At 49.2% G+C, this 27,560-nt stretch overlaps 1 protein-coding gene across 13 annotated transcripts in view; it reads right to left on the bottom strand.

Moving 5' to 3' along the window:
* The window catches only part of PTPRT (protein tyrosine phosphatase receptor type T), a 966,224-nt gene that overhangs the window by 497,145 nt on the left and 441,519 nt on the right, over positions 1 to 27,560 (bottom strand). For all 13 annotated transcript variants that reach the window (XM_066387766.1, XM_066387770.1, XM_066387767.1 and 10 more), the window contains one exon: positions 14,020 to 14,313. In XM_066387766.1, coding sequence (XP_066243863.1) covers positions 14,020 to 14,313 — 294 coding nt within the window. The remainder of the gene's footprint in view (positions 1 to 14,019; positions 14,314 to 27,560) is intronic.

The raw sequence follows: 27,560 nt of genomic DNA, 5'->3' as shown, positions 1-27,560 counted from the left end.
CCTCTGCCTGCATGCCATGAGGAGCTCCTGAAATCATGAGCCCTCCCAGATCCCTCTGGAAACACAGCAAGTGGCTCCCCATTGCCCCATGACCCACTGCAGTGAAGACCTCAGGGCTTGCTGGTGAGGAGGGCCTGGGTAGGGAGAGAGAAAGTGACACTCAGGGTATGAACTTGCCAAACGCTCTCATTTATTAAGCACCTACTAAGTGCTGAACATTTTGCTGGGGATCTAAGTTATATCGCCAGGTGGGTTAAGAGCAGAGGCCGGGATCAGACTCCTTGGGCTCTAACCTCGGCCACTTCCTGAGCTCCGTGACTGGGAACAACTGGGAACAAAGTATTTAACCTCTCTACGCCTCGGTAGCGATGGTGACAGTGAGGCGTACCTTCCTCGTGGGACTGCAAGCAGAGTCAGTGCATTCTTCACCATCATTAATATTAATGACCCTGTTTCTACCCAATGAGGTAAGCGGCATGACCTCTATTTAACAGATGAGGAAACCGGTTCAGAGAGGTTCAGCAGATTGCCCAACGCTATCCAGTGTCTTAGAGACAGAATGCACACAGGCGAAAGGCAAATCCACTTGATTGTCCCTTGCTCCAGCTGAACACAGTCTAACGCTTGGTTTGCAGCCCACGGCTCAGCAAATGTGCAACTACTCCTGCACTTTGCAAGAATGTCAATGACTCATGAAAAATGATAAAAAATAACCTCCCACATCTATACCGAGTGCTCTACAATTTATAACAATCTTTCATGCTCACATTGGATTCTAAGGGGAAACCTTCTTTTAAGTTGTATAAATTTTATACAGCACAGCAAAACAAAGAGAAAACATTGACAGTGACCCATAATCTCATTTTACACACATACACACACACACACACACACACACACACACACACACCATACACATGGTATGTGTGTCTGTGCATGCACATGAATGCAAATAAGTTAAAAAATATTTTCAAGGAGAGCTGTTCCCATTGAAATAAAAGCTTTGATCTCAGCACGAGCCACCCTCCCCGGGCCCCCACCCCACCCTTTAATGTTCACCTCAATGCAAAAGACGAGCAAAGAGGGGCCTGAGCCTACGGTTAGAAACCGACCCGGGGAAGATGAACTGCTTTGCTGAGGGGAACACAGCAGCGCCTGTGGGTGATCTGCGGGGGGGCGGGGGGGGGGGAGCTGTGGGAGAGGAAATGGTGAAAAATCTCTGCACTCTCTAACGACTATTAAGTCTGTGGCAGGATGTCACACTGTGTTCTAGGTAGCATGAAAAGGCAGTCCCTTGCCTGCATCCCATGAAACACCAAGAGAAGTGGTTGGCAGCAGCTTTGGGGAGGGTGGGGAGAGGGGCCCGTTCCACGCTGGGTCCAGTCAGGACAGCAGGGAGACAGAGTGATGCTCCAGAATGCAGGGCGGTGACCAGGGGGCCACGTGTGCCCCCCCCCCCCGGAATCTCCGGCGGTCCTGGGGCAGGACCTGGAATGGGGAAATCATGCCAATGCTTTATAGCTTTAGCAGATAAATGGTCCCCAGTCGATATGTGGGCCGCTTATTTTGAAAAATTGGGACATCATACATACATGGTTTTGTGAGCTGGTTTTTTTTTTAACTTATGGTAACCGCATGCACCCTGACCCATGCCGTATATTCTATGAAAGCATGGTTTGCAATACCAGCAGAGACGTCCACCACGCGCATGCTCAGTATTTCTTCAACTGCTCTATAGTTGGTGCAGTTAAGTGATTTCCAAGTTTTGCCCTTATCAGTAATGCAGGGATGACCTCAGTGTTTATAACTCTTTTTGAGCAGCTTTGATTATTTTGCTCGAAATAAAAGAAATTAGCGAACTGTGTCCTTTTGTATGCTATGCCCGTTCGCCCACATGCAGAAGTGCCTGTAAGAGCCGCTTCATTGCTCCTGGCCGATGCTGGTTATTAGCAAGGAAAAATAGATATATTTCGGCAATGTTATAGGTTAGAAATGCATTTACTTGATTATTGGTGACATTGGACATTTCTTTTCACCAAATTATTTTTTACCTTTTATATTTTGTTTGGCAATTGCATGTTGATACCTTTTAGCACCTCTCCCCCTTTTTGTACCAACATAATGCCATTTTTACTGACTTGTTACAGCTCTTTTATGTATATTTTTTCTCAATTTTGTCACATATTTCCCTATATCCAATTTACCCATTTGCTTCTTGAGCACAGAAGAATTTTTTCTTCTTCTCCCCCCCCCTGCCCCCCGTTAATGTAGCAAAATTTGAAAACCCTAATTTCATGGTATATTTGTTTGCTTTTTTGTTAATGGAAAGTCCCTCCTAATACAAGAACAAAATTGTCTTTATTTTCTTCTGGTCCTTGCTTTTTTTTTTTCATCAGCTTTAAGTTCTTCATAGGTCTACGATTTATTTAGCAGATCACGATATGTATGCAGCAAATTCTATTTTTTCCAAATATGAACCGATGACAGATACACTATTTGTTAAGCAATTCTCCCTTCACATAAATTTTTCAAATCTGTCTCACTACATATTGAATTATTTTCTAGGCTTAATTAGTATAGCTATGAGAAAAGTTGATATTTCACAGTGAAATCCCCACCACCACCTACCAACTGCTTAGAAAGAGTGTTTTTTCACTACTTTCTCTTATATATTTTTTCACATCAATTTTGAAATCACTTCGTCAAGTTCCAAAGAGAATCCCATTAGGATTTTGATTGCAATTATATTAAACCCATAAATTAATTTGGGGAAAACTGATAGCTTCCCAATATTAAATTTGCTAATCCAGCAACATGATATATCTCTCCATTTATTCAGGTCTTACGTTATCATCTTCTGTAAAGTTTTGTAGGTGTGCGTGTTTTCATACGGATTACACACATTTCTTGGCTTCCTACTAAGCACTTATATTTTAATTGCATTTGAGAATGGGATACATTTTATTATATTGGAATAGTGGTTATTACTGGCATACGGCTATTGATTTTTGTTTATTTGCTTTGAGTTGGACCATAATCCTGGAACCTCTTAGTAGCTCTAATAAGCTTTTTTTCTTTTGGTTTAGTTTGTTCTCTTAAGGCTTTGAAGCTATCAGAACATTTTCTGCTGGAAATAAGAAAGTGTCTTTCTATTCCTAGCCTCCTAAGAATTCTGATCAGTAATGAAGGCTGATTTTTTTTTTTTTTTTTCAAATTACTTTTCGGCCTCTCTGGAGAGGATCAGATGTTTTTTTTATCTTTTGACCTACTGATACGAGGCATTACACCAATAGTGTTTCTAATATTCAACATTTTTCATCAGTGCGTTTCTGGAATGAACCCAACTTGGTTATGGTGCCTTATATGCCTTCATAATGAGGCTGGATTCTGGGGTCACATTAGAAAAAGCTTGAGCTTTGTAGCTATAAAATTAAAGGTTGAATTTCCAGCTGAGCCACTTGGGCAGATACATGGCATTGGGTACATCACTTACCTACCGGAGAGTCAGCAGAGAAAATTATACCCACTCCACTAGGTTGCTGCAGGAATTACAAGTAAAACACTCAAAACAAGCTCAACACTATGGACCCTGCATATCCAGACACTCAAATATTTCCATTATTATAATCATTCATTTTTCTTGAGCTGTTGCCTCAAGATTTCCAAAGCTATAGCAATGATTGACCCCTAATTTTAATATATATATATATATATTTTCATTTTTCCGAAGCTGGAAACGGGGAGGCAGTCAGACAGACTCCCGCATGCGCCCGACCAGGATCCACCCGGCACGCCCACCAGGGGGTGATGCTTTGCCCCTCTGGGGCGTCACTCTGTTGCGTCCAGAGCCATTCTAGCGCCTGAGGCAGAGGCCACAGAGCCATCCCCAGCGCCCGGGCCATCTTTGCTCCAATGGAGCCTCGCTGCGGGAGGGGAAGAGAGAGACAGAGAGGAAGGAGAGGGGAAGGAGTGGAGAAGCAAATGGGCACCTCTCCTGTGTGCCCCGGCCAGGAATCGAACCCGGGACTCCTGCACGCTGGGCCGACGCTCTACCGCTGAGCCAACTGGCCAGGGCCAATTTTAATATATTTTGAAGCTATTTCTTTTCGATTCAACTAGCTTGACAAACAAACACAGTTAGCTTTTGTTCTCGTTAATACGTCTCTGTGGCTCGCTTTTTCTTCAAACCTTCAATCTTCAGAGTCAGGAGGGACCGGGGGAAGAGCTACCAAGGTCTGTTTGTTGAATTATTGTATGTCACCTTCTAGGGGGTCCTAGTTCTCCAGGGAGTATGGGGTGGCAGAAAAATCTAAGAGCAACAAGATGTTTATTCAATAGTGCTTTCCTTGTGGCTTTGGATTTCTACCCAAGGCTACAAAATCAAGAAGGGTGAGCAGTAAATACTACCACCTTCTACAGAGGACAACGAGGGTATTTCCAGACGTCCCTTCAGGGAGTGCTGAGAGGTGCACTGGACCCTCACTCTCTGTTTCATCACCACACTCAGGCCAGACAAGGAGGCTGTGTGGGTTGAGACTCTGAGGTTGCGTATTGTAGGTGTAAGTGGAAAGGGCTTTATCTTTTCTCCTTCCCTTCCCTAAGCCGCATAAGGGGTGCATCAAGAACTGCTTGTAGCCTAACTAGGCGGTGGCGCAGTGGACAGAGCATTGGACTGGGACAAGAAGGACCCAGGTTTGAAACCCGGAGGTCGCCAGCTTAAGTGTGGGCTCACCAGCTTGAGCATGGTGTCACTGGGAGTGTGGGATCATAGACATGACCCCATGGTCACTGGCTTGAGCCCAAAGGTCGCTGGCTTGAAGACCAAGGTCACTGGCTTGAGCAAGGGGTCACTCACTCTGCTGCAGCCTTCCGGTCAAGGCACATAGGAGAAAGTAATCATTGAACAACTAAGGTGCCACAACAAAGAATTAATGCTTCTCTTCCCTCTCCCGTCCTGTCTATCTGTCCCTAGCTGTCCCTCTCTTTTATTCTCTCTCTGTCTCTGTCAAAAAAAGAAAAAAAAGAAAAGAAAAGAATTACGTGTAGAAATTGTGTATGCAGTGGGAGGGTGGGGAGAGGGTCCCCAAGAAGAGGAGATGACATTTCATGCAACAGCAGACACCTGCTCATCCGCAGGCCACTTCTGGGCCCACACAGCAGCCCCAGAACTGAGGGTGGTGAGAGCGGGCTTTCCCTCTCCTCCATCCCCCAGGTCTCCTCCTGGGCCTGCCTCCCAGGGGAGGGAGGAAGGGCAGAGGCACCAGCTGGGTGGAGGAGAAGTGCGAGAATGGCCATTATCTCAAAGGTCATAGTCCCCCCTCAGTGGCTGCCTTCGGCCTGGGCTCACCCGCACTCTCTAGAAACCGTGTCCCACGAGCATGGCATGGCCCGCACGGAAGACCCTCCCACCTCCCCTAGTTTTTCAAGGTGTTGCAGGTTTCTCCAGTGGTATTTAGATTTTGCTTTGATTCTGGGTGGGATGGGGATTTAACTTTCATTAGCTAATCTTGCTGTGTTACCCGAAGACTTGGGGACCACCACACCAGGATCATGGGAGGGCAGTTAGATGTCTGTGCTCACGCCACCATCCTGCCCAGAAGGAAGTTGTGTTTCCTCCTAATTCAGAACCCTGAGAGTTACTCCAGGTTATGCTATCCCTGCTGCACAGAGAGTAAAGCTGAGGCTCATAGAAATAGGGGGAAAGGACCCCCAAAGCTACTTATATGGCTTGTTTCTACTTCCTAGACCCTCAATTCTTCTTCCCTCCTTCCCTCCTTTCCATGTGGCCACTCTGCCCTAGAACGGCAAGCTGGACCAGAAACCCAGCGCCCACCGGCGGGTGCTCATGGCAGGGGGTCAGGACCCACTCCTGCTCCCGGTCTGCACGGCTTCGTCCTCACCAGCCTTGACCTCCCATAAGAAAGAGGGGTCTGGAGAGCATGCTTCTCTCTTGCTCGGGGACGACAGACAGAATCGGAAAAAGGACAACCCCCGTTCCTCCCATCATCAGGTACCGTCGCAGCCGCACACCAAGGACTCCACGCCAGATGCCGACCGCGCATGTCCCCCCCTCCCCAGCCACGAGCGGAACCTCGGCGCTGATCCACCGCTGTCCGGGAGAGCAGAGCAGCAGCCGCAGAGGTCCTGGACGACAGGCTCTATCAGGCTGCAGCGAGGGGGCCCAGTCTGGCTCCTGACCCCCTCTCTCCAGGCCGGAGGTTTATGTCTAAATGAAGTTCATTGAGGGGAGTCTATATGCCAGGTTCTCTGATGGGCAGAGGACTGAGCTCCCTGAAGCTTCACAACAAGACAATGTGTTACATCTCCCATATGTTAAAAAGAAAAAGGGAACCGAGGCCCAGACGGGCACACTACTCTCCAGCTAGCAAGTACCAGCTGGAAATTAAACCCAGGTTCTTTTCGGTTCCAACACCTCTATTCCTTTCACGACACCATCATGACCTACTCTCACTTCCCTGAACCTCTCTTTTTTATCTCCCCCCCCCCCCCCGGAGAAAAGAGAGTGGTAGACACGTATCACTTTGAGTAGAAATCCATCAATATGTAAATAACACATAATATACAATCAACCCGCTGGCAGAGGGAATGGGAAGAGAGCCCTCCAAATCAGCAGCACCTGTCCTGTTTCTAGCCGTACACGGGCACTCTTCACGTGGAGAGCCTGAATTCGGTGAGAATCACGGTGAAGTGGGCTCTCAGGCACGGGGCTTGTGGATTCCAGAAGGTAGCAATCACAGGGGGAACATACGACCACTTGACTTGTTGATTGTTTGTGTTTGTGTGTGTGTGTGACAGAGGCAGAGAGGGAGGAACAGATAGGGACAGACAGACAGGAAGGGAGAGAGATAAGAGGCATCAATTCTTTGTTGTGGCTCCTTAGTTATTCATTGATTGCTTTCTCCTATGTGCCTTGTCCAGGGGGGCTACAGCAGAGTGAGTGACCCCTTGCTCAAGCCAACGACCCCACACTCAAGCTGGTGAGCCCTGGTTCAAGCTGGATAAGCCTGTGCTCAAGCCGGCGACCTCGGGGTCTCAAACCTGGGTCCTCTGCATCCCAGTCCAACGCTCTATCCACTGCGCCACCGCCTGGTCAGGCTTGACTTGTTGGATTGTTGAGTGGTGAGGCCAAACTATGATGCAAAGATCACTGCCCAGAGAAGAACACTCTAGGCAGCTGAAGATCTGTTTTGGAATTACGGAGGAGAATGTCCCCTGAGAATGAAACCAGGATCCCAGGGCAGGTGCTGCCTGGAGATAGGTTTAGGAGACACGGAGGGAGAGTTCCCCCGTCTGACGCCAGTCGTCACTTAAGACATCAACAAGCAAGTGCTGCCTGCAGAAGAGATGCAGGGACAAGCCGGGCGACTGTCGTGTCTGCCCCTCTTGTTTCACCTGCCCTCCCTACTTACTGACCTTGGTCCCCATTTCTCAATGTCATTGCCCTTGATTCTTCTTGTGGACTTCAGATAGTGGATGCTAATAGCCTGCCTGCTGCCCCAACTCTTTGAAACCCAATTTGATACTCTCTGCTCCTACTAAGGACCCCATCCAGAGTGACTTGATAATCAGGCAAATGCTGGGTAGAAAGGAGTAGCAACCACCCAGGATCCCCAGAAGTGACATCGTCTGCCATGGGACAGCATTCAAGGTGAAGTGGGTGGGCACAGGACAGCCCTCCTAGGTCCAGCTCCCATCACTGGCTGTCTGTTGTTGGGGAGGTCCCAGAGGGAACCAACCACCCCCTCTACCCATGATTCCAGATAAGAAAACCTGTGAGAGTCCAGACTACAATATGATCATCGTGTTCTGAAATGGGGCTTCCCACTGGATGAGAGAAAGAACAACAAAAGAACATGGCCCATCCAGATGCCAGTCGGTCTAGACCAGTGCTAGTCAACCTGGTCCCTGCCGCCCACTAGTGGGCGCTCCAGCCTTCATGGTGGGCGGTAGCGGAGCAACAAAAATATAAATAAAGACATAGATTTAACTATAGTAAGTTGTTTTATAAAGATTTATTCTGTCAAATTTAGCGAAAATCCGACATAAAGTACTTGGTAAGTAATTATTATGATAGGCTTTAACTTGCTGTAACTCTGCTTTATAAATTTTATAAAGTAAAGTTACTTCCCTACTTTATAAACCACCGTTACTGTGGAACCAGTGGGCGGTTAGAAAATTTTGCCACTAACAGAGATACAAAAGTGGGCGGTAGGTATAAAAAGGTGGACTACCCCTGGGATAGAGAAACAGACAAGAAGGACTTCCTGTTTTGGTATGATGAGTTATAATCGTTAACACGCGTCACAACAGTAGCCACAAATAATAATGACTGGGTTCATTACAAGCATCTGAAGAGCATTCTGAGCTTTCCAAAGCTCTTTGATGTACGTTACCGCATTTGCTCCCCAGGCCTGTATCTCAGAAAGGATGGCGGATGATTAAACGGAGCAAAAGGAACAAAATGATGAATGAAAAAAGTAAATGAATGGGGCATCTCGAGAGAGCAGCACGAAGAAAGAGAATTAGATTGCTTTCAGAGGTACCGAGAAGTCCCTTTGATTCTAACATCCAGGTGCAATCAGCTCTGTCTCAGCGCAGAGGAAGGGTAATCTGCTGGCCTCCCCACGGGCTCCACGTCGACAAATACTATCACCGTCACCGCTGTGCGTCTTCACCTCACCCACTGAACACGCAAACGCCAGCCCGCTCTCTTGCCCCTGGACCGTCTTTTGTGTTTTCCATCTCAGAAAATGGCTCCACCGCTCGTCTCTCCATCACCCCAACCAGAAGCCTGGGAGTGTCTTCCTTGGCTCTCTCTCCCGCCCCGACACCTCCCAGCTTCCCAGATGACAGTCTGTCCGGGCTCTGACTTAACTGGCTGAAAGTCTTGCTCAGAACGCTAGACTAGGGGCCTGGGAGGCTGCTCTGCCGCCAAACTCCCATCGGTGATCTCTACCCTCCGGGGTTGGACCAACCTCGCCGATGCCCTGATGGTGTGTTAATCTGGCCTGTGACCTGGCAGACCCGGCAGGACCACAATGCATCCCCGCCTGCCCTTGCTGAACTGCCCCCCCCCCCCCGTATCTTCCTGAGCTATTCCCGAACTTGTGGCTTTTTGCTATGAGCCTCTGCCGACTTTGAGCACGTTCTTACGAGGCCAGCCTCTGCCCCCAGTGCCTACCACCGAGTTTGGCACATGGAAATGATTCCATAGATGTGTGGTGAAAAGGACTATTGTCCCAGGGCATGGCAGCCATTCATTCTCAGCTGGTCTCCCTAGTTAGCTGTCCCCCTATTGGCCAATCCCACAATCAGGTGGACATGTGCAGTAATCCATACACTGGAGAGCTCTTCAGGCCCAGGGACTAAGCTCTAAGCACTTGACTGACTTGTAACCTTGGTTTGATGACTCCGAGCCTTAGTTTTTTCTCCCACAGACCCCGTCAGAGCTGCTTCAGAGATTAACCACCACAATGGGCATTCCCAGAGTGGTGCGTTGGTGTGTCCCAGTCCATCCGTGGTTCTTAAACGTGGGTGTGCGTCAGCAGCGCTCAGAGGGCCCCTTACAGCGTAGCTCTAGGGGCCCTTCTCCAAGAATTCCTCAATCACTTGGCAAAGGGGGTGGGGACTGAGAATCCGCATTTCTCCCCAGTTCCCAGGGGTGCCAGGGCTGTGGGCCTGGGGACCACACGTGGAGAACCACAGCTCTGGATTCCAAAGGCATTGCTCTCTCCACGCGACCCCTGTTCTCCGTGCAGGTTGGTATCTCAGCACTCAACACCATCTGTGTGTGTTAGCCTTTGTGCTCTTTGGTTGGAATCTTAGCCCAGCCTGCAAATTCCTCGAGGCAGAAATTATACCTTCCACACTCCGCGCTCTCTCATTTTCTGCTTTATGAAATAATGAGTACATTTTTCAGTGGAATGAACAATGAGTAGGGAAAGGGTTGGGGAGATTCAAGACTACCAACCCCAACAAACAGCATCCACAAGTGAGTCTCAACCCCGGAGTTCTCTTAAAAATGAATCACGAGGCAAAGAACATTCTACCACCGGTGGCCACGGGGGGAAACAAGATTACCTTCTTTTTTTTTTTTTTTTCCTGTATTTTTCTGAAGCTAGAAATGGGGAGAGACAGACTCCCGCATGCGCCCGACCGGGATCCACCCGACACGCCCACCAGGGGGCGACGCTCTGCCCACCGGGGGCGATGCTCTGCCCCTCCGGGGCATCGCCCCGTTGCGACCAGAGCCACTCTAGCACCTGGGGCAGAGGCCAAGGAGCCATCCCCAGCGCCCGGGCCATCCTTGCTCCAATGGAGCCTCGGCTGCGGGAGGGGAAGAGAGTGATAGAAAGGAGAGGGGGAGGGGTGGAGAAGCAGATGGGCGCTTCTCCTGTGTGCCCTGGCCGGGAATCGAACCCAGGACTCCCGCACGCCAGGCCGACGCTCTACCACTGAGCCAACCGGCCAGGGCCAAGATTACCTTCTTGATGACACATTGGGCAAAATGCGAGTTGTTGAAGATTCTAATCATAACTTACTTAACAACATTTTTTAAACTATAGAGCCACAAACAGCATTTCAACTCATAATTTTAATAGGGATGGACCATTGTGTCTTCAACATGCAAAATCCATTACACGGTCATGGCAACAATTTTCAATAGATCGTAAATTTTTACCGAGATGATCATCTCGCGATTGAATTTCAAAATGTATTATATACGATCATCAGCAGTCAGTCTATGGGGGCTCCTACAGTACTCTGAATATCATTTATAAAGATCAGAAGTCCTGGAAACCCTTAGATTTACCCTGTGGAAAAAGAAGAGTCTCATTGGCAGGATCAAATGAATTATTTTTATGGATGGATATTGGATTGCAAAGCCGAGAATAAGACATTACCTGATTTAATAACATAGCCTATGTCCTTTAAAAAAAAAAAGGAGCAAGTTTCATAATCGGGTTTCAATGAGGAATTTTACCGAAAGCCCATTTTTGAAAATAATCAAGAAAATGGCATCTCCATTCATCTTAGTGCTTGGATAACTTTGAAAGGAATTTTCCCAAGCCAGGGAAATATTAACTTGGTGGGACGCTGTGCCAAGATACACGGCCGCGATACTTCCACGGGGTTCGGGTCAGTTCCTCCAGAGTACGTGTCTCGGCCACGTGAATGTGCCCCGTCATGACTGACGTCGTGTCTCGGCCACGTGAATGTGCCCCGTCATGACTGACGTCGTGTCTCGGCCACGTGAATGTGCCCCGTCATGACTGACGTCGTGTCTCGGCCACGTGAATGTGCCCCGTCATGACTGACGTCGCGTCTCGGCCACGTGAATGTGCCCCGTCATGACTGACGTCGCGTCTCGGCCACGTGAATGTGCCCCGTCATGACTGACGTCGTGTCTCGGCCACGTGAATGTGCCCCGTCATGACTGACGTCGTGTCTCGGCCACGTGAATGTACCCCGTCATGACTGACGTCAGGAAACGACTGGAGCAGAACACACATCTCACAGCTGCGGGGTGGTTCTGGACGGGGACGCACGGAGTGAGGCGGAAATCCGCTCCGGGCTGCACTGAGCCACGCAGGTGTGAAGACAGAACACCAGCCTCCGACGTCTACCGCTCCCCCGGCTCACCGAGTGTGTTACGGGCCACGTCCACCCATCCACACCTGGTGCTGCCACCTTCCATCACATTCAGACAGCCCTCCCCCACCGTGCCACACTGCCGTGCAGGCGGCGACCTTCTTGATGCCCAGGCCCACAAGCACACTTCAGGACTTTCCAAGGTAACACATCCTGTGCATTGCGGGCTTTATGCCTCTCCTGGCCATTAGCGTGTGTAAAATTGTGCCACCATTTTTTAATAGGTTTCTGTTTTTGTTTTTGTTTTTTTCTTTCTTCCAATTGTCACTGATGCGGTATGAGTGTTGTGCCTCCCAAGGCCAGTGGTTTTTTTTTTTTTTTTCTATTTTATTTTATTTATTCATTTTTAGAGAGGAGAGGGAGAGAGAGGAGAGAGAGACAGAGAAAGAGAGAAGGGGGGAGGAGCTGGAAGCATCAACTCCCATATGTGCCTTGACCAGGCAAGCCCAGGGTTTCGAACCGGCGACCTCAGCATTTCCAGGTCGATGCTTTATCCACTGCGCCACCACAGGTCAGGCCCAAGGCCAGTGGTTTTATTGCATAACTTTGCGTAGTGCGGTGAGTTTTAGGAACACGTGTGTCACATGAGAGCAGAGCGAATGGTATTTTACTTAGTGTTCTGCTCCGTGGTGGTCACTCTGCCAATGCGTCTCTCTCTCCACCACAAGCCGCTAGCGACACCTTTTCCCTTGGACCCAGAAGCCCATGCCCGGCTTCCCCGACCCCCCACGGAAACACCCCCAGCTCTACGTCCCTCACAGATGGCACATACCTCTCTGTTTATTCACCACACGGTGTGACCACTGACCAAGGGCATTCGAGTCAGCGGCAAATCCTCACTGACTGTGCCCCTGGCTAGTTCTGTGACTTCAAACAAAACATTTAAAAATATTGAGTCTCCCTTCATTCATGTATATTTGAGATAAAAATCCTTATGCTGAATGGTTACTTAGAGGGGAAGTGAGCTAATATAAATACTGTGATTTGCAAAAAAAAAAATAAAACGAACACTGAGTTCTTTCAATTTCTCGAGTTGTGTTCAGAGTGGGAACATCTCAGGGATATGACAGTTTGAGATATAATCTCAGCCAACAGCCCTTATTAAAACAACAGAGAGGTCCAGAACCCCCAGGGAGACAGCTGGGTCCAAACAGCCCTCCCAGCCACAGGCCCAGCCAGCAAACTCTTAAGCAGCATGCAGGAACCTCGGAGAAACAGTCGGAGACAAGGACCCCCAGGGAGCACTGAGCCGGGAGCCTGTAGGGCTAGAGAGCCCAGGGACCCTTGGAGGGTCCATCTTTATTATTTTTTTTTTTCTGTGTTTTTCTGAAGCCGGAAACGGGGAGAGACAGTCAGACAGACTCCCGCATGCACCCGACCGGGATCCACCCGGCACGCCCACCAGGGGGCGATGCTCTGCCCCTCCGGGGCGTCGCTCTGTTGCGACCAGAGCCACTCTAGTGCCTGGGGCAGAGGCCACAGAGCCATCCCCAGCGCCCGGGCCACTGTGGGAGGGGAAGAGAGAGACAGAGAGGAAGGAGAGAGAAGGGGTGGAGAAGCAGATGGGCGCTTCTCCTGTGTGCCCTGGCCGGGAATCGAACCCGGGACTTCTACACGCCAGGCCGACGCTCTACCACTGAGCCAACCGGCCAGGGCCTGGAGGGTCCATCTTAACCCGGACTCTTAAGTAGGAGCCAGGAATACGCAAGGGACATAGAGCCAGGAGAATTTTGTGACTAAGCAGACCCAGAATCCACTGAGAGACTTTCCGAGCCAGGAGGTACTCAAGACAGACTTGGCACCAGGATCCCCTCCCAGACAAAAGCAGCGCCAGGAACCCTCGGGGAAAATGGTCAAAACCAAGAACTCGTTAGTGTCACAGGTCCGGCCCAGGGATCCTCGGGGACATAGCTAAAATCAGAAACCTTAGATACACCACAGGAACCAGAAGTGCTCAGAAACCGAGTCCAAATGAGACCTTCAGGGGACGCAGTCGGAGCCAGGAGCCTCAGAGACACTGTCAACAGCAGGAGGCCTCAGACACTGAACGGCACAGAAGCCCCTGGTGAGAGAAATGCAGTTTCCCGAAGGAAACGCTGTCAGAGCCAGACGCGGCGAGAGTCAGACAGTTCTCAGAGTCACAGCCAGAGCCCGGAGGTCCGTAGAGATGCCACCAACGCCAGGAGGTCCTCTAAGGCTCCTCCAACACCCTGACTGTTCTCCACCACAGGACGCACACTCGCACCACAGGGACGTTTCAGAATGATTGTCACAGACAGCCCAGCGGAGGATGACTCACGGCCACGGCCCGGCCTCTCAAAACCAAGTCGGGAAGGAGGCTCTTACCTGCACACTTGGTCCTGGTGGTGAGCGGAGGCCCCGGTGGCCCGGTGCCGCCCTCTCCTGGTCTTGTGAGCAGAACCCGTATCTCATACTCCACGTCGGGGTCCAGGTGCCACAGCTTGTAGTTGGGCGAGTCCACGATGTGCGTCTCGGCCCAGGTGCCGGTGGTGGTGCGGTACTCCACCTCCTTCAGGATGATGGGGCCGTCCCCGATGATGGAGTTGGCATTGGGCTTGATCCACAGGTACGTGGCCCCCACGGCCAGCAGCTCTGGGGGGGCGATGGGTGTCGGAGGCTCTGAAAGACAGACCATCAGAAGAGAACATAAGACTCGCATGGTTTAGAAAGCGGCGGTTTGTAACCATGGGTCCGTCCAGAAATTTCACACTGGTCCGCGAAGAGTTAACCGCCCTGATACTGTTGAAGGGGAGAGTCGAATTCACGAATGCTCAAAGTGATTTCTGCCTCAGCGGTCCTCAAAATGATTCTCCTATTTTCCCCACCGGCCCGCAAGTGTGAAAAGGTTGAAAACCACTGGTTTAGAGAACAGAATTCAAGCATTTGAAGAAAAGGGACAGGATTCCAGGCACAGCCATAAGAAACAGCCCAAATCCCTTCTCATAAACCCCATTCACGTCTTTCTGTCACTTCCACGTTTTTGTACCCACGTCCCCGAACCAGTATTTCCTCATTAACTATGTCTAACACTTACTGTCTCTCTTTTGTTTAAGGAAAGGAAAGAGAGAAGGCAATTGCGGGGAAAGGTTTTTTTCCCAGAACACACACAAAGCTGTCCGGGTTAATATCCCGCCCCTCGTCCTCAAATGAGAACCTGCCTTTACTGAAGTGGGAGGTTTACTGTCTTTACGGGGAAGTAGGAGGTTTACAAACATTTCTCCTCCAGGAACAAAGAGGTGGTTCGTGAACAGTCTCCTCAAGAGTGATTTGAGCCGAAGTAGCGAAAAGAGGATGGCATAGCAAGAAATTCAGCTTCTTCCTCCATCCCAGCAGGCTCCTCCAGCAAGGAAGGACAGCGTCCCTGGCCACAGTGCCCGTGGTGGGACGCAAGGGGCAAGGGAAACCTCACGCCACGTGACCCTGTATTTGTAACCCGCCACCACACCTGGTCCATTACGTCCTATACCTTCAGTTAAATAGACTGGGCTTTCAATAAGCATTTAGGGTGGCTTCCCGCTGGCAAAGCTGCAGAAATCAATGCTGATTTTGTACTTCCCACTTGCCAGGAAATCTCACATGTATTACTTTAGTTCTTGGGATATCATCACCTCTATTTTGATGGGGGGAAAAAAATAAATAAACTGAGAACCAAAGTGACCAGGTCACCTAATCAAGGTCACGGAGCTGTTAAAGGCAGGATGAAAAACCCACAGGTTGCACACCTTCTGAGACCAGCTCTCCCTTTGGGAGGCTCTTTGCCTCTTGAGGCCTATTTTGTAAAAATCGGAGTAGATATGTATTTTTATTTGTTGCCAAAATAATAGCAGCGGAACAACAATAAAGAAAATGAGAAGCAAGAGAAAATACGTTCTTTTCCCTATCACCCAACATAACGGCCTTCTTTATTTCTCCATGTGCCATTCCAATGCCTAGTCATAGACCCAAACTTTTTCCATGGGCTTCCAGTAATACAGAGATACAATGTTCATTCGTTTTTCCTTTGCTTCTTATATTCGAAGGGCTCTGCTTATATACTACATCTTTTTATTACCACTGCCTTTAACTGCTACGGAATAATCCAGCAGACAATCACACTAACTATTCTCCAGTGGCCGGGCACACGAGTTGGTCCAAGTTTTGCTCTGGTAAATAAGGCTGCAACGAACATCTTTGTGCAGATGACTCCAGTCCTGCCTGCCTTATATTTTCTTAGGACCAACTTTCCAGGAATGGGATTATCCGTCAAGAAGTATGAGCAGGTTAATGACTCTTTGAGCAGAACCAGGAAGTGGAGGGTGGAGGAGGGTTTTTTTGGGGGGGAGTGGGGGGAGGGGTAGAGTACAGTGTAAATGTGTTCAAGAACTTTTTTGGAGAACCCCTGGGTTAGTCAGAGGGCCGAGGCCAGGAGGAGCTGCAGTTTGGAACTCAGGTGAGAGCTTCTGGAGAGATAAAACTCATTCGGTGTTTTCTTTCTGATTAATTACCTAGCAACCAAGATGCTCTGCAAACAGAATAATTGCTATGAAAACAGAGGTGGGCAGTATTTTCACAGGGCAACTCCTGAGCAAGCCTCCGGGGACAGCTTCTGATTGCCTCTCTTACCGCCTGCCATTTGGTCAGGGGAGGAAATTAAGCAGATTAGTCAAGGTGGATGCTTTACTTCACAAAGCCACGGAGGTTATTACTCAAGGCCTCGTTATCTCAAAGGTGTTTGCAAATTGATTTTTGGATAATTTGTACCAGGTTGAGAAGTTAGGTTGGCAGGCAGATAATTTTCGGGCGCATCCTTTGTGCATTTTAAATATACAGACCCTTTGATCACCATGATCAACTCTTCCGAGTTCCCATCAGTCTCCAATGAGGCCCCAAGGGTGATATTTGTAGCTCTGCGATGACCCTGCCCAATCCCTGAATCTAATTTCCCACTGGCTGGCCCTGGATGGAATTAAGAGCAGCTGACTTCAATACTTTGGGGCTGGAACAAGGGGCCCCCATTAAACTCTCTTCCATCGACTTTCCACCATGGCTCTGGCTCTCCCGTTTCAAGCATTAGCAGTAAATTGTGGGCCCCCAGAAAGAAAACAAAGCATTAATCTCCCCAAATGTTGAGTCTCCTTTCACGCATTTCTGATGGTCAGCGCAGGTATTGTTACAAACATCCCCTGGCATATATAACTGTCTCCATCTCAGATGACGTACTAGTTCGCATGTCTGTGTGCAAACTAGCCCATGCAGGCATCTCTCCTCTGTCCCCTCAAGAATATATCAAGAACACGTCACCATGTTTCCTGTGCCTGGCACCAAAAAGCCATCAGATTATTCTCTTCTCTTCTCTTTTTCTAGTAGTCCATTAATTACAACTGGCACTCTCTAGAAGTCACATGTACCAGTGGCTCCAAGAGACAGAACCTGGGATAAGACACACAATCACATATATGTGTGTGTGTGTATGTGTGTGTGTGTGTGTGTATAATATATATATATATATATATATATATATATATGTTTTTGATTGGCATCACCTTTTTACAAAATGTTGATTTGTGCCAGCTCTCCCTTCTCTCTGTGATGACCTGTCCAACCAGACAGTGCAAGAAGCCCATGCAGCCATCTCATCCAACCACCAGAGTCATTGGAAAGGAAACTGAGGCCTGTAAAGCTAGGACTCAGGGCTCGGGTAGCACTCCTGCCCTGCTCTTTCTATGTTTGTACCTAAAGGTTCATTAAAGGAACTTGGACTTTTGGAGATACATGGGCCCTGATGAAAATCTGGTAAGAAATTCCAGATGCTCTTCCCAGGAAACTGCACAGAAGCACGTCACCTAGAGACCGCACCCCATTTCAGGAGCCCACGGTCCCTGGGAAGCCCGTGCACGAAGCCCTGGAGAGTCTATGTTGAGAGTAAAAGCAGGCCGGCCACATGCCCACCACAGCTTACACTTCTCTGGGACCCCAAAGCCACCCATGGTTGTAGGGGCCAGAGGTTGGGGGCACAATCACGTAAGTGGGCGGAACTTGACGTAGAGGTCACAAATCTAGTACTTCCAGGGCCCCAGGTTCCCAAACATTGGCTAAAAATGAACATGCTAAGATTTCCACGGGGTAGTAGGAAGGAAATGTCTAGTTTCCCGTGACCAAGACCCCCCCCCCCCAAAAAAAAAACACTCACAGATTTAATATTCAGGCTAAAAGAGTCAAAAGATAAAGACAAGACTCTGCCCATGGAATGGTAAAACCTAAGTAGAAATCTTCCATGGAGGATGTCTTAGTAGCTTGGTTGCCATGACAAAATATCATAGACTAGTTGGCTTAAACAACAGACACGGCTCACAGCTCTGGAGGCTGGGATGTCCAAGATCAAGATGCTGGCCATTCTGTTTGTGGTAAGGACCCTCTCCCGGGCTCGCAGACTGATGCCTTCTCACTCCGTTGTCACGTGGTGAGAAGAAGACCTCTCCAGCCTCTTCCTGTCCTTCCCAGGACACTAATCCCACCGTGGAGACTCCATCTCCACGACCGCATCTAAACCGCATCCCCTTCCGAAACCACCCCCCCTTAATACAGGGAGAACTGCAACAGATAAACATCTGGGCGGGATGAGGGACACGAACATTGAGTCCAGACAGAGGCCATGTTTTCAAATCCACTTCTCCCTTCCTAAAGGACTCTAAGTGCTGGGGCTTTGAGATGAACAATCTGGCAGAGAGAAACTCCCTGTGAAAGAAACCCTACCTAGCACATAGCCTGTGCCTCTCCTGTGCCCGAGTGCTGAGTGTGGAATCTAGCGGTGAAAGGAAATACAGGCAGTCCGTTCCCAGGGAATCAGAGGGTCAGGCAGCCAGTCAGAGCAGCAGTGACCATCAAGAGCAATGAAGGTCATGATGGGAGGGGTGATAGAGACGGGTAGAAGACCTGTAAAAGGGACTTCATCTGGTCTAGAGGTTAGGATAGCTCTTCTCGAGAGAGCTTTGAGTGTGATCTGTGGGTCCAGAAATTCATGTACGTCTGTGGGCAAAGAGATTGGCCTGAGGATCCTGTAGTGCTGACTGGCTTGGGAAGCATACACAGGACTAGAAGAGAAAACAATTAGAACTACATGCTCTGATCATGTGTTCATTCATTCATTCATTCATTCTACAAACATTGAGGACCTGCCACCTGTCACACTCTGTCCTGGGCACTGAGGACGCAGCAGTGAACAAAACAGACACAGTGCTGGTTGCCAGGAGATCACATTCCACCTTCCACTCACGGACCGAGAAACAGAGATGCAAGGAAAGGAGGAAGTTGATTCAGAAGCTGGTGAAGATGAGGAAATCAGAGGACAATCCAGGCCTGGCTGGGCGCTTAGAAATATACCAACGGGTGCACATCCACACAGCAGAATATGGCACAGCAAGGAAAAAGAAATGAACACCGGAGGCATGATGGGGACAGATCTCAAATGTGAAAAAGATATTGTGTAAAACAAGAGAGAAGACTGCATGATGGTTCCACTCACAGGAATCGTTCAAGAACAGGCCAAGTTGATCTAGGGCGATAAAAGTCAGAACTACCGTTACTTACGGGAGCAGGTACTGCCCAGGATGAGGCCTGAGAGAACTCTCTGGGGTGCTGGAAAATACTACATACCGATTTGGGTGATAAAATATTAATAATAATCAGAAAAGTGTTCCCTCTGGTGGGGTGAGTGTCTGGAAGGGGGCAGGAGAAAAGTTTCTGGGTTGACAAAATTTTTCTCTTTATCTTGACAAGAGTTGTGCAAGACTCATCAAATTGCACACTTAAAATATAAGTATGTATCTTGCTGTGGGAAAATGATATCCTTTTTAAAAAAAAAAGACTAAGAAAAAGAAACAAACAAAAATATGGCTTATCTGTGACCCAGCAGGTGGAAAAATACCACTACCTCTTACTTGGAACTGAACTGCAGAAAATTTGGGGAAATGAACTTTTTTTTTTATTTCTCGATCCTCTCTCAACTGTGCAAAGCCAGGAATACTTGTCTGACATTTGATGGCACCCTCTGCTCACAAAATTTGGAACCAAATCAAGAGGGAGGAAGACCGGCCTCCGAGGAGCTGAGATCTCAGCGGAGAGATGGCATTGGCCCCCTCCAGCGAGGCATGAAAGCATTTCAAGGACAAGTCTCCGTGCACCGGCCGTGAGGCCCGGGCAGCTACACCCCAGGACCCGCCAAGGCTCCCCTTCAACACGGAGGCGGCCAGGTGACCCCTGAATGTAACCCGGCCTCGGCCTCAGGCAGCAGCAATCTCCAGACCAATTCTGTCTTTCTTTTCCCTGCTGTGAGCTTCTGTAGCAGTTTGACTCCCCAGAAATTCCTACCGAGAGCAAAAGAGCTTCGAATAGCTGGAGAGCAAACTTGGCGCTTAGGCACGGTCTAGCTCCAGACAGAAATCAAATGCTTTGAGGAAAAAGAAACCCCACCAAAAAACGAACATTATGAAGATGAAAAGTGAGCACTGACATGTGTAAGCTGGCTATCACCTGGCCTCCAACACCGTGCACCCGTCCCTCACCCTCCCTGATCACCTTTCTAACTGCACAGCTATTTACTGACCCACAGGGGTCTGCGGGAACGCCCCACCGGATCCCACAGCCAACAGACACACAGGCCCACGCCCTATTGTATCATTCCCACCTCCAGACTTCTGCACAGGCCATTTCTCCCAAATGGAATGCCTTTCCTTTCCCTTTTAATCAAACTACGCTCTGCCTCTTCCTTTCCAATTCCTCTTCACTTCACGACGACTCGGTTATGTGGTCCTCGGGGCTCGGTGCAGAGTGGATGTTCAAAAGCACCATGCTGATCAGATAGATATGCTACTGATTGGCAGGCAACGCTGTTTCATAAAATGATGAGCCGAGGATCAAAAAGCAGAAAGGAAACTGGCTTGGGGCCAGGGTCTGAGTCTTTTTTTCTGCCCTGGCTTCACCATGAGCCACCTGGGCGACCCTGGACAGAACACTCCATCTTCGTGGTTCTTTTTTTTTTTTTCATCTTTAGAATGAAAGATTGTTTTATCATTCAAATTATAAAGGCATCTAAATTTTCTGCCATAGACCACAGGGATTCTTTGAGGATATATGTTCACTGACTCTGCCCTAACTTCAAGTCATCCGCTGTAGTCTCTACCTTCTCTTTCTTCTCCGGCGTGTGTTCATGAAGTCCCTGAGCAGAAGGTATAATGAATCATCCCTTAGCATCCATGGACCCCTATGGACACCAAACTCGGTGGATATTCAAGTGCCTCATAAAAAAATGGTGTAATATTTGCATAGAACTTTGGCACATCCTCCCTTTTACATTAAATCACCTCTAGTTTATTTATAACACCTAATATGATGCGGATGCTATGTTATACTCTACTGTTTAGGGAACAACAACAAGAAGAAAAGTCTGGGCCCTGGCCAGTTAGCTCAGTTGGTTAGAACATTGTCCCAAAACACCATAATGAAGAGATTCAATCCCTGGTCAGGGCACATACAGGAAGCAACCAGTGAAGGCACAATTAAGTGGAACAGCAAATGAAAGCTTCCCTCTCTCTTTCTCTGTCTCTCTAAAAGCAATCAATAAATATTTTTAAAAAGAAAGAAAAAATTCTCTGCATATTCAGTATACATATAACCATCGTAGGCCTCACTACATAATACATGTCAGCAACAGTGTAACTTTTTTTGGTTGGTTCGGTGGTTGGATGGGTGGGTGGTTAGTTGATTGGTTGGTTGGTTGGTTGGTTGGTTGGTTGGTTGGATGGGTGGGTGGGTGGGTGGGTGGTTAGTTGATTGGCTGGTTGGTTGGTTGGTTGGCTGGATGGGTGGTTGGCTAGTTGGTTAGTTCCACAAATACGGAACCCACCAATACTGAGGGTTGGCTTTTTAGCATCCAATCTACCAGTAGGTGCCAACCAGAATTAGTCTTTGTGACCGAGCGTAACACATGGTAATGGTCAATAAATACTTGGTGTTTTATTTAAATGGGTAGAGAAAACACTTGGTAAGTTTTTGTAAAATAAAATGTTGAGGTGGCAATAAAGAAACGAATGAAAGCAAGAAGGAGAACGTTATAGGGAATAGTGAATGGATGTCCAGGCTAAGAATTAGACGTGTCCAGGGAGGAGACAGCAAACAACTAGACCAGAGTAATAATCAAAGGCATAGCTAAAAACCATCTTTGAAATAAAGGAAGTTCTGAGTTTGCGGACTACGGAGAACACAGTGGATTCCAGACAAAATCAATGACAAGGTTCAAACTTAAGCACATCCTGGCAATATCTTGAAATGCAAGACTGAAGAAAAATTCCCACAAGGATCTAGACAAACACAGATCTCCATCAAAACCAAAAGGCTGGAAAATCATTCCTCAGACTTTATCACTACAATCTGAAACCCTGGGACCCGATGGTGAAGATGATAATTGTAATAACACAAGTGATAACGGTGGCAGCTAATAAACACTGCAAATTTACCTGTCACCATTCTGATGCCTTAAAATATTAACTCATTTCATCTTCACAGCAGCTCTAGGGCTAGATACAATTATGATTTACATTTTTTTTCTGAAAATAAGAAAGAGATACAGATTAAGTAACTCGGCCAGTGTCAAACAAGTAGTCATTCGAAGAGCCAGGATTGGGGCCAGGGTGGCCCTTCCAGGGGTCTGCGCCCCCAGCCACAGCGGTAGAGCACACACACACGGTTTGATGAGGAGGGCTCCTGTCCCCAGAATTTTATAGCTGCAAAGCTGTGATGCATTTGCAAGCCAACAAGAGACACTTTCAGATTTTGAAGACTATAGAGAACATACTGTCTACTTGCCCTTCCTTGATAGAAAAGTTACTTGAGGCCAAACCCCAGTCCATCTGGGATGGCCCCAAGTCGTGACCGCTAAGAAGGAGGAACGGAGACAGTCAATGGTTTGGTCCAATGGGAAGATTTCTACGGCAGGACCCTTCCTTCTTGGAAGAAGGTCTAACAGGGAAGCGTCGCCTCCTGCCGGAGTGAGCTGGAGACAGACCGCAAGCTGTGAAAGGAGATAGGACTTCATGGCTCTCTTCCCTCAATGGAATTTCGACGGTGCTCAGAAACCAGCGATTTCATTATAAATGCTTACCCTTTGCTTTGGCAATAATTTTGAAGACAGACACGAAACAGTTCTCTGGAACAGTCTTCGCTCTCAGACCAGACAGGTACAGAAAAGTTCAATTTCAACCAAAGTAAACGAAACAACAACAAAAAATCCCACCTACTTCTGCTGATGAAAACACCTGGACATACAAACTTTCGATGCTTTCCTTAGCGTTGCGAGTCAACGAGTGCTGTTGTCTTTGTCTTTCTTTTTTCTACCTTTCCTGCTTTCTTTTCCTATGACTCTTCTCTAATAAAACCACATTGCTTGTTTACTAGAAAGGAGGCATTTTAAGCGAGTAAGGGTTACATAGATATGATACTTAGCTTTTACAACTGGGTGGGACCTTGGTCGGGGTTCTGTGGCCCCAATCAGTAGGAGTATTTAACAGCTCGTCTCCCCTCTCCTCTGCGCATGACCCCAGTACCAGCTGGCAGAGAGCAAGAACCACAACTGTGCCCATGCGTCCCGCCAGTCCCCCACTCACGGCTCCCAAACAAGGAGAGATCCTGGCTGCTTCTGGCCCTGCTGACACCTCCACCAAACGTTGAGCCTTGACTTCCAAAGAGTCCTCTCCTCGGAGCCACAAATATTTTACAACATCATACCCGCTTCCTCATTTCTCTCCCTCCAGCGACTTCACCTAAGCCAGGCAGTATTACTCCCATCTCACGGATGAGGACACCACAAGGCTCAGCCACACTGGAGAACCTGCCGAATCTCACGGGGTCAGTAAGCAGAACTGTGTCCAAACCCAAGTCGTCTCAGAGTCTGCATGCTTTCCTCAATACTGCGCTGACCCGTTTTAGGCTGCAAGCGTGAATGAGAAGTGTCCTTCCGCTTCAGCTCCGGGGTCTGTGGGGACGGCAGCAGGGAAAGTGCCGGGAAGCACCAAGGATTAGCGGTGTGGCCGGCACTGTGCTAGGACTTTACAGGCCTTATCTTATTTAATCCTGGCAAACTCTTGCAGCCAGGGGCTATTTTCGATCTCATTTCCTAAGTTGATTGAAAAGCTTGGAAGCTTAAAGAGGTTGATAGCTGACAGTTATAAGGCCTGTAAGAAAGGAAGCAGGATTCTAACTTCGGAAGATTCCAGAGCAGCGCTCGTCATCACGAGCTCATACTGCCGCGTGCTAAGAGGATTCCCCCCGTAGAGGGAAATGAAGTGATTCATCCAAGGTCACAGAGGCGTGGTTTCGGAGAGAAGGAGAAGCCGGATCGAGTAACTGGTAGTTCGTTAACCCGGCAGCAGTGACAGTAGTCGACAGTCATAGAGTCACAGATGTGGAAGATGGCGGGAGGTCACTGGGCTCTCCCTGACCAATGCAGAGGTCCCCAACAGGTAGCTATGACTTGACTAGATGACCTCCAAGGACAAGGAGCACACTCTCTGCTGTCCACACAACTGGTGAGGGGTCCTAATAGTGAAAAAGTACTTTGAAACACAGACCAGAGGTCCTCCCTCACCTGCTGTCCACCGGGGTGTCCCACCGAGCCTCCAAGGGCTGGCCTCTCTCTACCTCTGCAGGTCCCCTGGCTGCTAAGCTTCCCTCACCCCACAGCGTGACACACGGGTGACGCAGGAGGAGTGGAGGTACTCCTGCTCGTCCTGTTCTCTCTGCCGGGTCACTCTCCCCTCTTCCAGGCGACTCACCTTTTCCTGTCCTTCCAGCTCGCCTCGGGGTGCCCTCAGCTCAAGGCTGTGTCTCCGTGCTGTGAGCGTATTAGCCCCGAGTCCCAAGAAACAGTACATGAGACAAGGGTTCTGTGCCAGCGATGGATGGAAGAAGAGTTCTTTAGAAAGAGTGAGGATGGGGGAAGGGTCAGGAAGCCACACAGTGGGTGGTCTGGGCTGTGGACCAGGGTCAGACTGCTCCCACAGGATTTCTGGGGCACCTCATCATTCTTCATTGGGGTGACGGGTCTGCCTTTTGGACCCCTGTGTCATTAATTGCATATGAGATCCTCTAGGGGTACAGGCCACTCCCCTCAGCCAAGCAGGGTCCATGCAGCCAAGGACAGCTACCCTGAGGAGGGTGTATTAGTTTCCCGGGACATCTGAAGCTAGGTAGCACATTCTGGTGGCTTAGAGCGACAGGAAGTTAGTGCCTCACAGTCACAGAGGCAAGAAGACTGAAATCAAGGTGTCAACAGCGGCATGTCCCCTCCAAAGGCTTCATTCAGGGAAGAATCCTCCCTTGCCTCTTCTGGCTGCTGGTGTTTGGCGGTAGTCCTTGATCTTTCTCGGCTTGTAGATACAGCATTCTGGCCTCTGCCTCTACCTTCACTTCACGTGGCCTTCTCCCCTGTGTGTCTGTGTCTCTATGTGCTAATTTCCCTCTTCCTATAAGGGCTCCAATCATACTCAATTAGTGCCCGCTCTATTCCATTTTAGCATAAATCACATCTGCAAAGTCCCTCCCTATTTTCAAAGAGAGTGACATTCTGAGGTTCCAGGGGGAACATGAATTCGGGGGAAAACAGGTTTTAACCCAGTACAGGAGAAGCTACGAGCCGTTAGTAGCCAACACCCATGGCAACCAGGGGATGGGTGCACCCGCCTGGTACAGGGGACTGGGACCAGCACCCGGCAGCGTCGTGGGTGGTGGAGAGCACCCTGCACGACACTCCCTGGGCACGAATCCACCACAGAACCTGCACGCCATATGCAGGTTACCTGATGGTGGATTTGTCTCAAGGGCACCAACCGAGCCATTTCTGCCTGTGACCCCAGATCCTACCACGGGTGGGTCTGACCCTGAAGTCACAGCGCTCCAGGAGGTCCTCCCTCCCTGATGGAGAAGTCCTTGTCTATTTGAGGGACACAGGCTGTGAACACCTGTATTCTTCTCTCTTCTGGCATCCATACTGTTTGTCCTTAGGAATCTAAGCAATTTCATTCTCTGGCACAGTTTCTGTGTCTCTACCACCCTCACCGTCTTTTCATCGCTCTCATGCAAAGAACAGGAGTGACAGCTCAAATCCAAACCCTAGCTCGGCGACCTTCCAGCCGTAGGTGGCAGAGGCTGGTGGTACACGCCCACATCCCCTTGACCAATCCCTGGGTCCCTTGCAGTCTCAGTGGTTACCACCTCCATGCACTGATGACTTCCTACCTCCAACGCCTACCTGTCCCTGCCTGGCGGCTTTCTGTCACCGTTTGAGTGCGATGGCCCCACTGCAGGGCAGACCGTCCATGGCTGGTTGCTACCCCTTCCAGGAACAATTCTTTCCCAGGGAGGGATGAGAGCTGGTGCACAGACACTCGTTTTTTTTTGGCCGTCGGTGGGGCAATGGCTTGGTTTACTCAGCCCTGTGGAGGATCTGTAGTGCAACTGAGCACCAGACACCACCAGGACACTCAGTCCGTTATGGCATCCTTTAGGGAGACTTCTTTCCTGTCCTGTGTCACATCCCCTCCTCTGCCAGTGTTCCCCCCAACTTCCAAGTACAGTACCCACAAACCCTAGTCTCAGGGTCTGTTTTGGAGGAAGCCAAACTAAGATATTATGCAAACTAGGGAAAGTTGCTTGACTTCTCTTGCCTCAGTTTCCTTATCTGTAAACAGGGGTTGCAATGAAGATTAAATAAGCTAGTATCCTCCATCTCCTTAAAGAGCCCTGCCATGTAACAGGTGCACTCTGCTAGCTACCACTACCTTCATCCTTCCTTCCAACCAGCAGTCGTCGGGGCTGTGAGGCAGTCAGCGGGAGACTTAGCTGGGTCCACAGATTGTGCCAGCAGTCGTCGGGCTGTGAGGCAGTCAGCGGGAGACTTAGCTGGGTCCACATATTGTGTGCCCCATGGAGAGGCACAAAGATCCCACTAAAGGCACCTCCCTCTTTCTGTGTCAGGATAACGAGGGGCCTCGGCAATGTCAGCCCAGACTCCTGCCAGCTCTTCCGCAAGCAAATACAGTTAAGAGCGCAGCCTCAGTCACCTTAGCGCAGTCATGTTGCAACCGCTGATGCCATTTGAAAATGTGTCATTTGATAATGACTGAGCACCAGGCCAGTTCTCGCGACCTGCAACACCTTGTCCGCTCCCGGTTCCTCTTTCTCTTCCTGCACCTCGACGTTGGCAAGAGTCCTCTGAGCTTGGGCCACTCCACGAAATGAAGAGCAGAGTAATCACTCTAGAGGAGCCTTTCTTTCGGTGCGGGCTAATCAAGAATCCTAAGAATGTATGAGTCAAGGGTCTACCTCCCCCAGAGAGGGGCCTCGGAGAGCCGGGATCCTCAACCTTCGGAACCAGGGGCGACACTGCAGAAGTCCTGCCCCTGACCAGCACAGGGTCACGGACAGGCACCTTTGCCTCCCTCACCCCACCTGTGCCCAGCAGCCTGGCCACAAAGAACTGGGTAGAAGGAACCCATGACTCAGCCACGTGTGGGTCTCTGAGTTCCAGAGACAGCCAGGTCTGCACACCCACACAATGGGGAGAGCTGTTATTATTACCACGGGGCAAAGACAAATAGCACCCTCACAGTGCCAATGATGTGCCAGGCTCTATTCCAGGATTTCCACTCATGAACTCACTTACTTCTCATCACGCACCACAAGGGAAACCCTATCACAGGATCCATGTACAGGGGAGGAAGCTAAAGGCGTGTGCTGGTTATTTACCTCAGGGTCCTTCAGGGTCGAGATGATTCTGGGGCTGGCCCTGTGGGACCCCCTTTGCCAGCTTCGGTTCAATCCTACCAACAGGAGGCTCA

Source organism: Saccopteryx leptura, chromosome 5 (genome assembly GCF_036850995.1).
Source record: "Saccopteryx leptura isolate mSacLep1 chromosome 5, mSacLep1_pri_phased_curated, whole genome shotgun sequence".
Lineage (NCBI taxonomy): Eukaryota > Metazoa > Chordata > Mammalia > Chiroptera > Emballonuridae > Saccopteryx > Saccopteryx leptura.
This window is presented reverse-complemented; position numbering and strand designations above follow the sequence as displayed.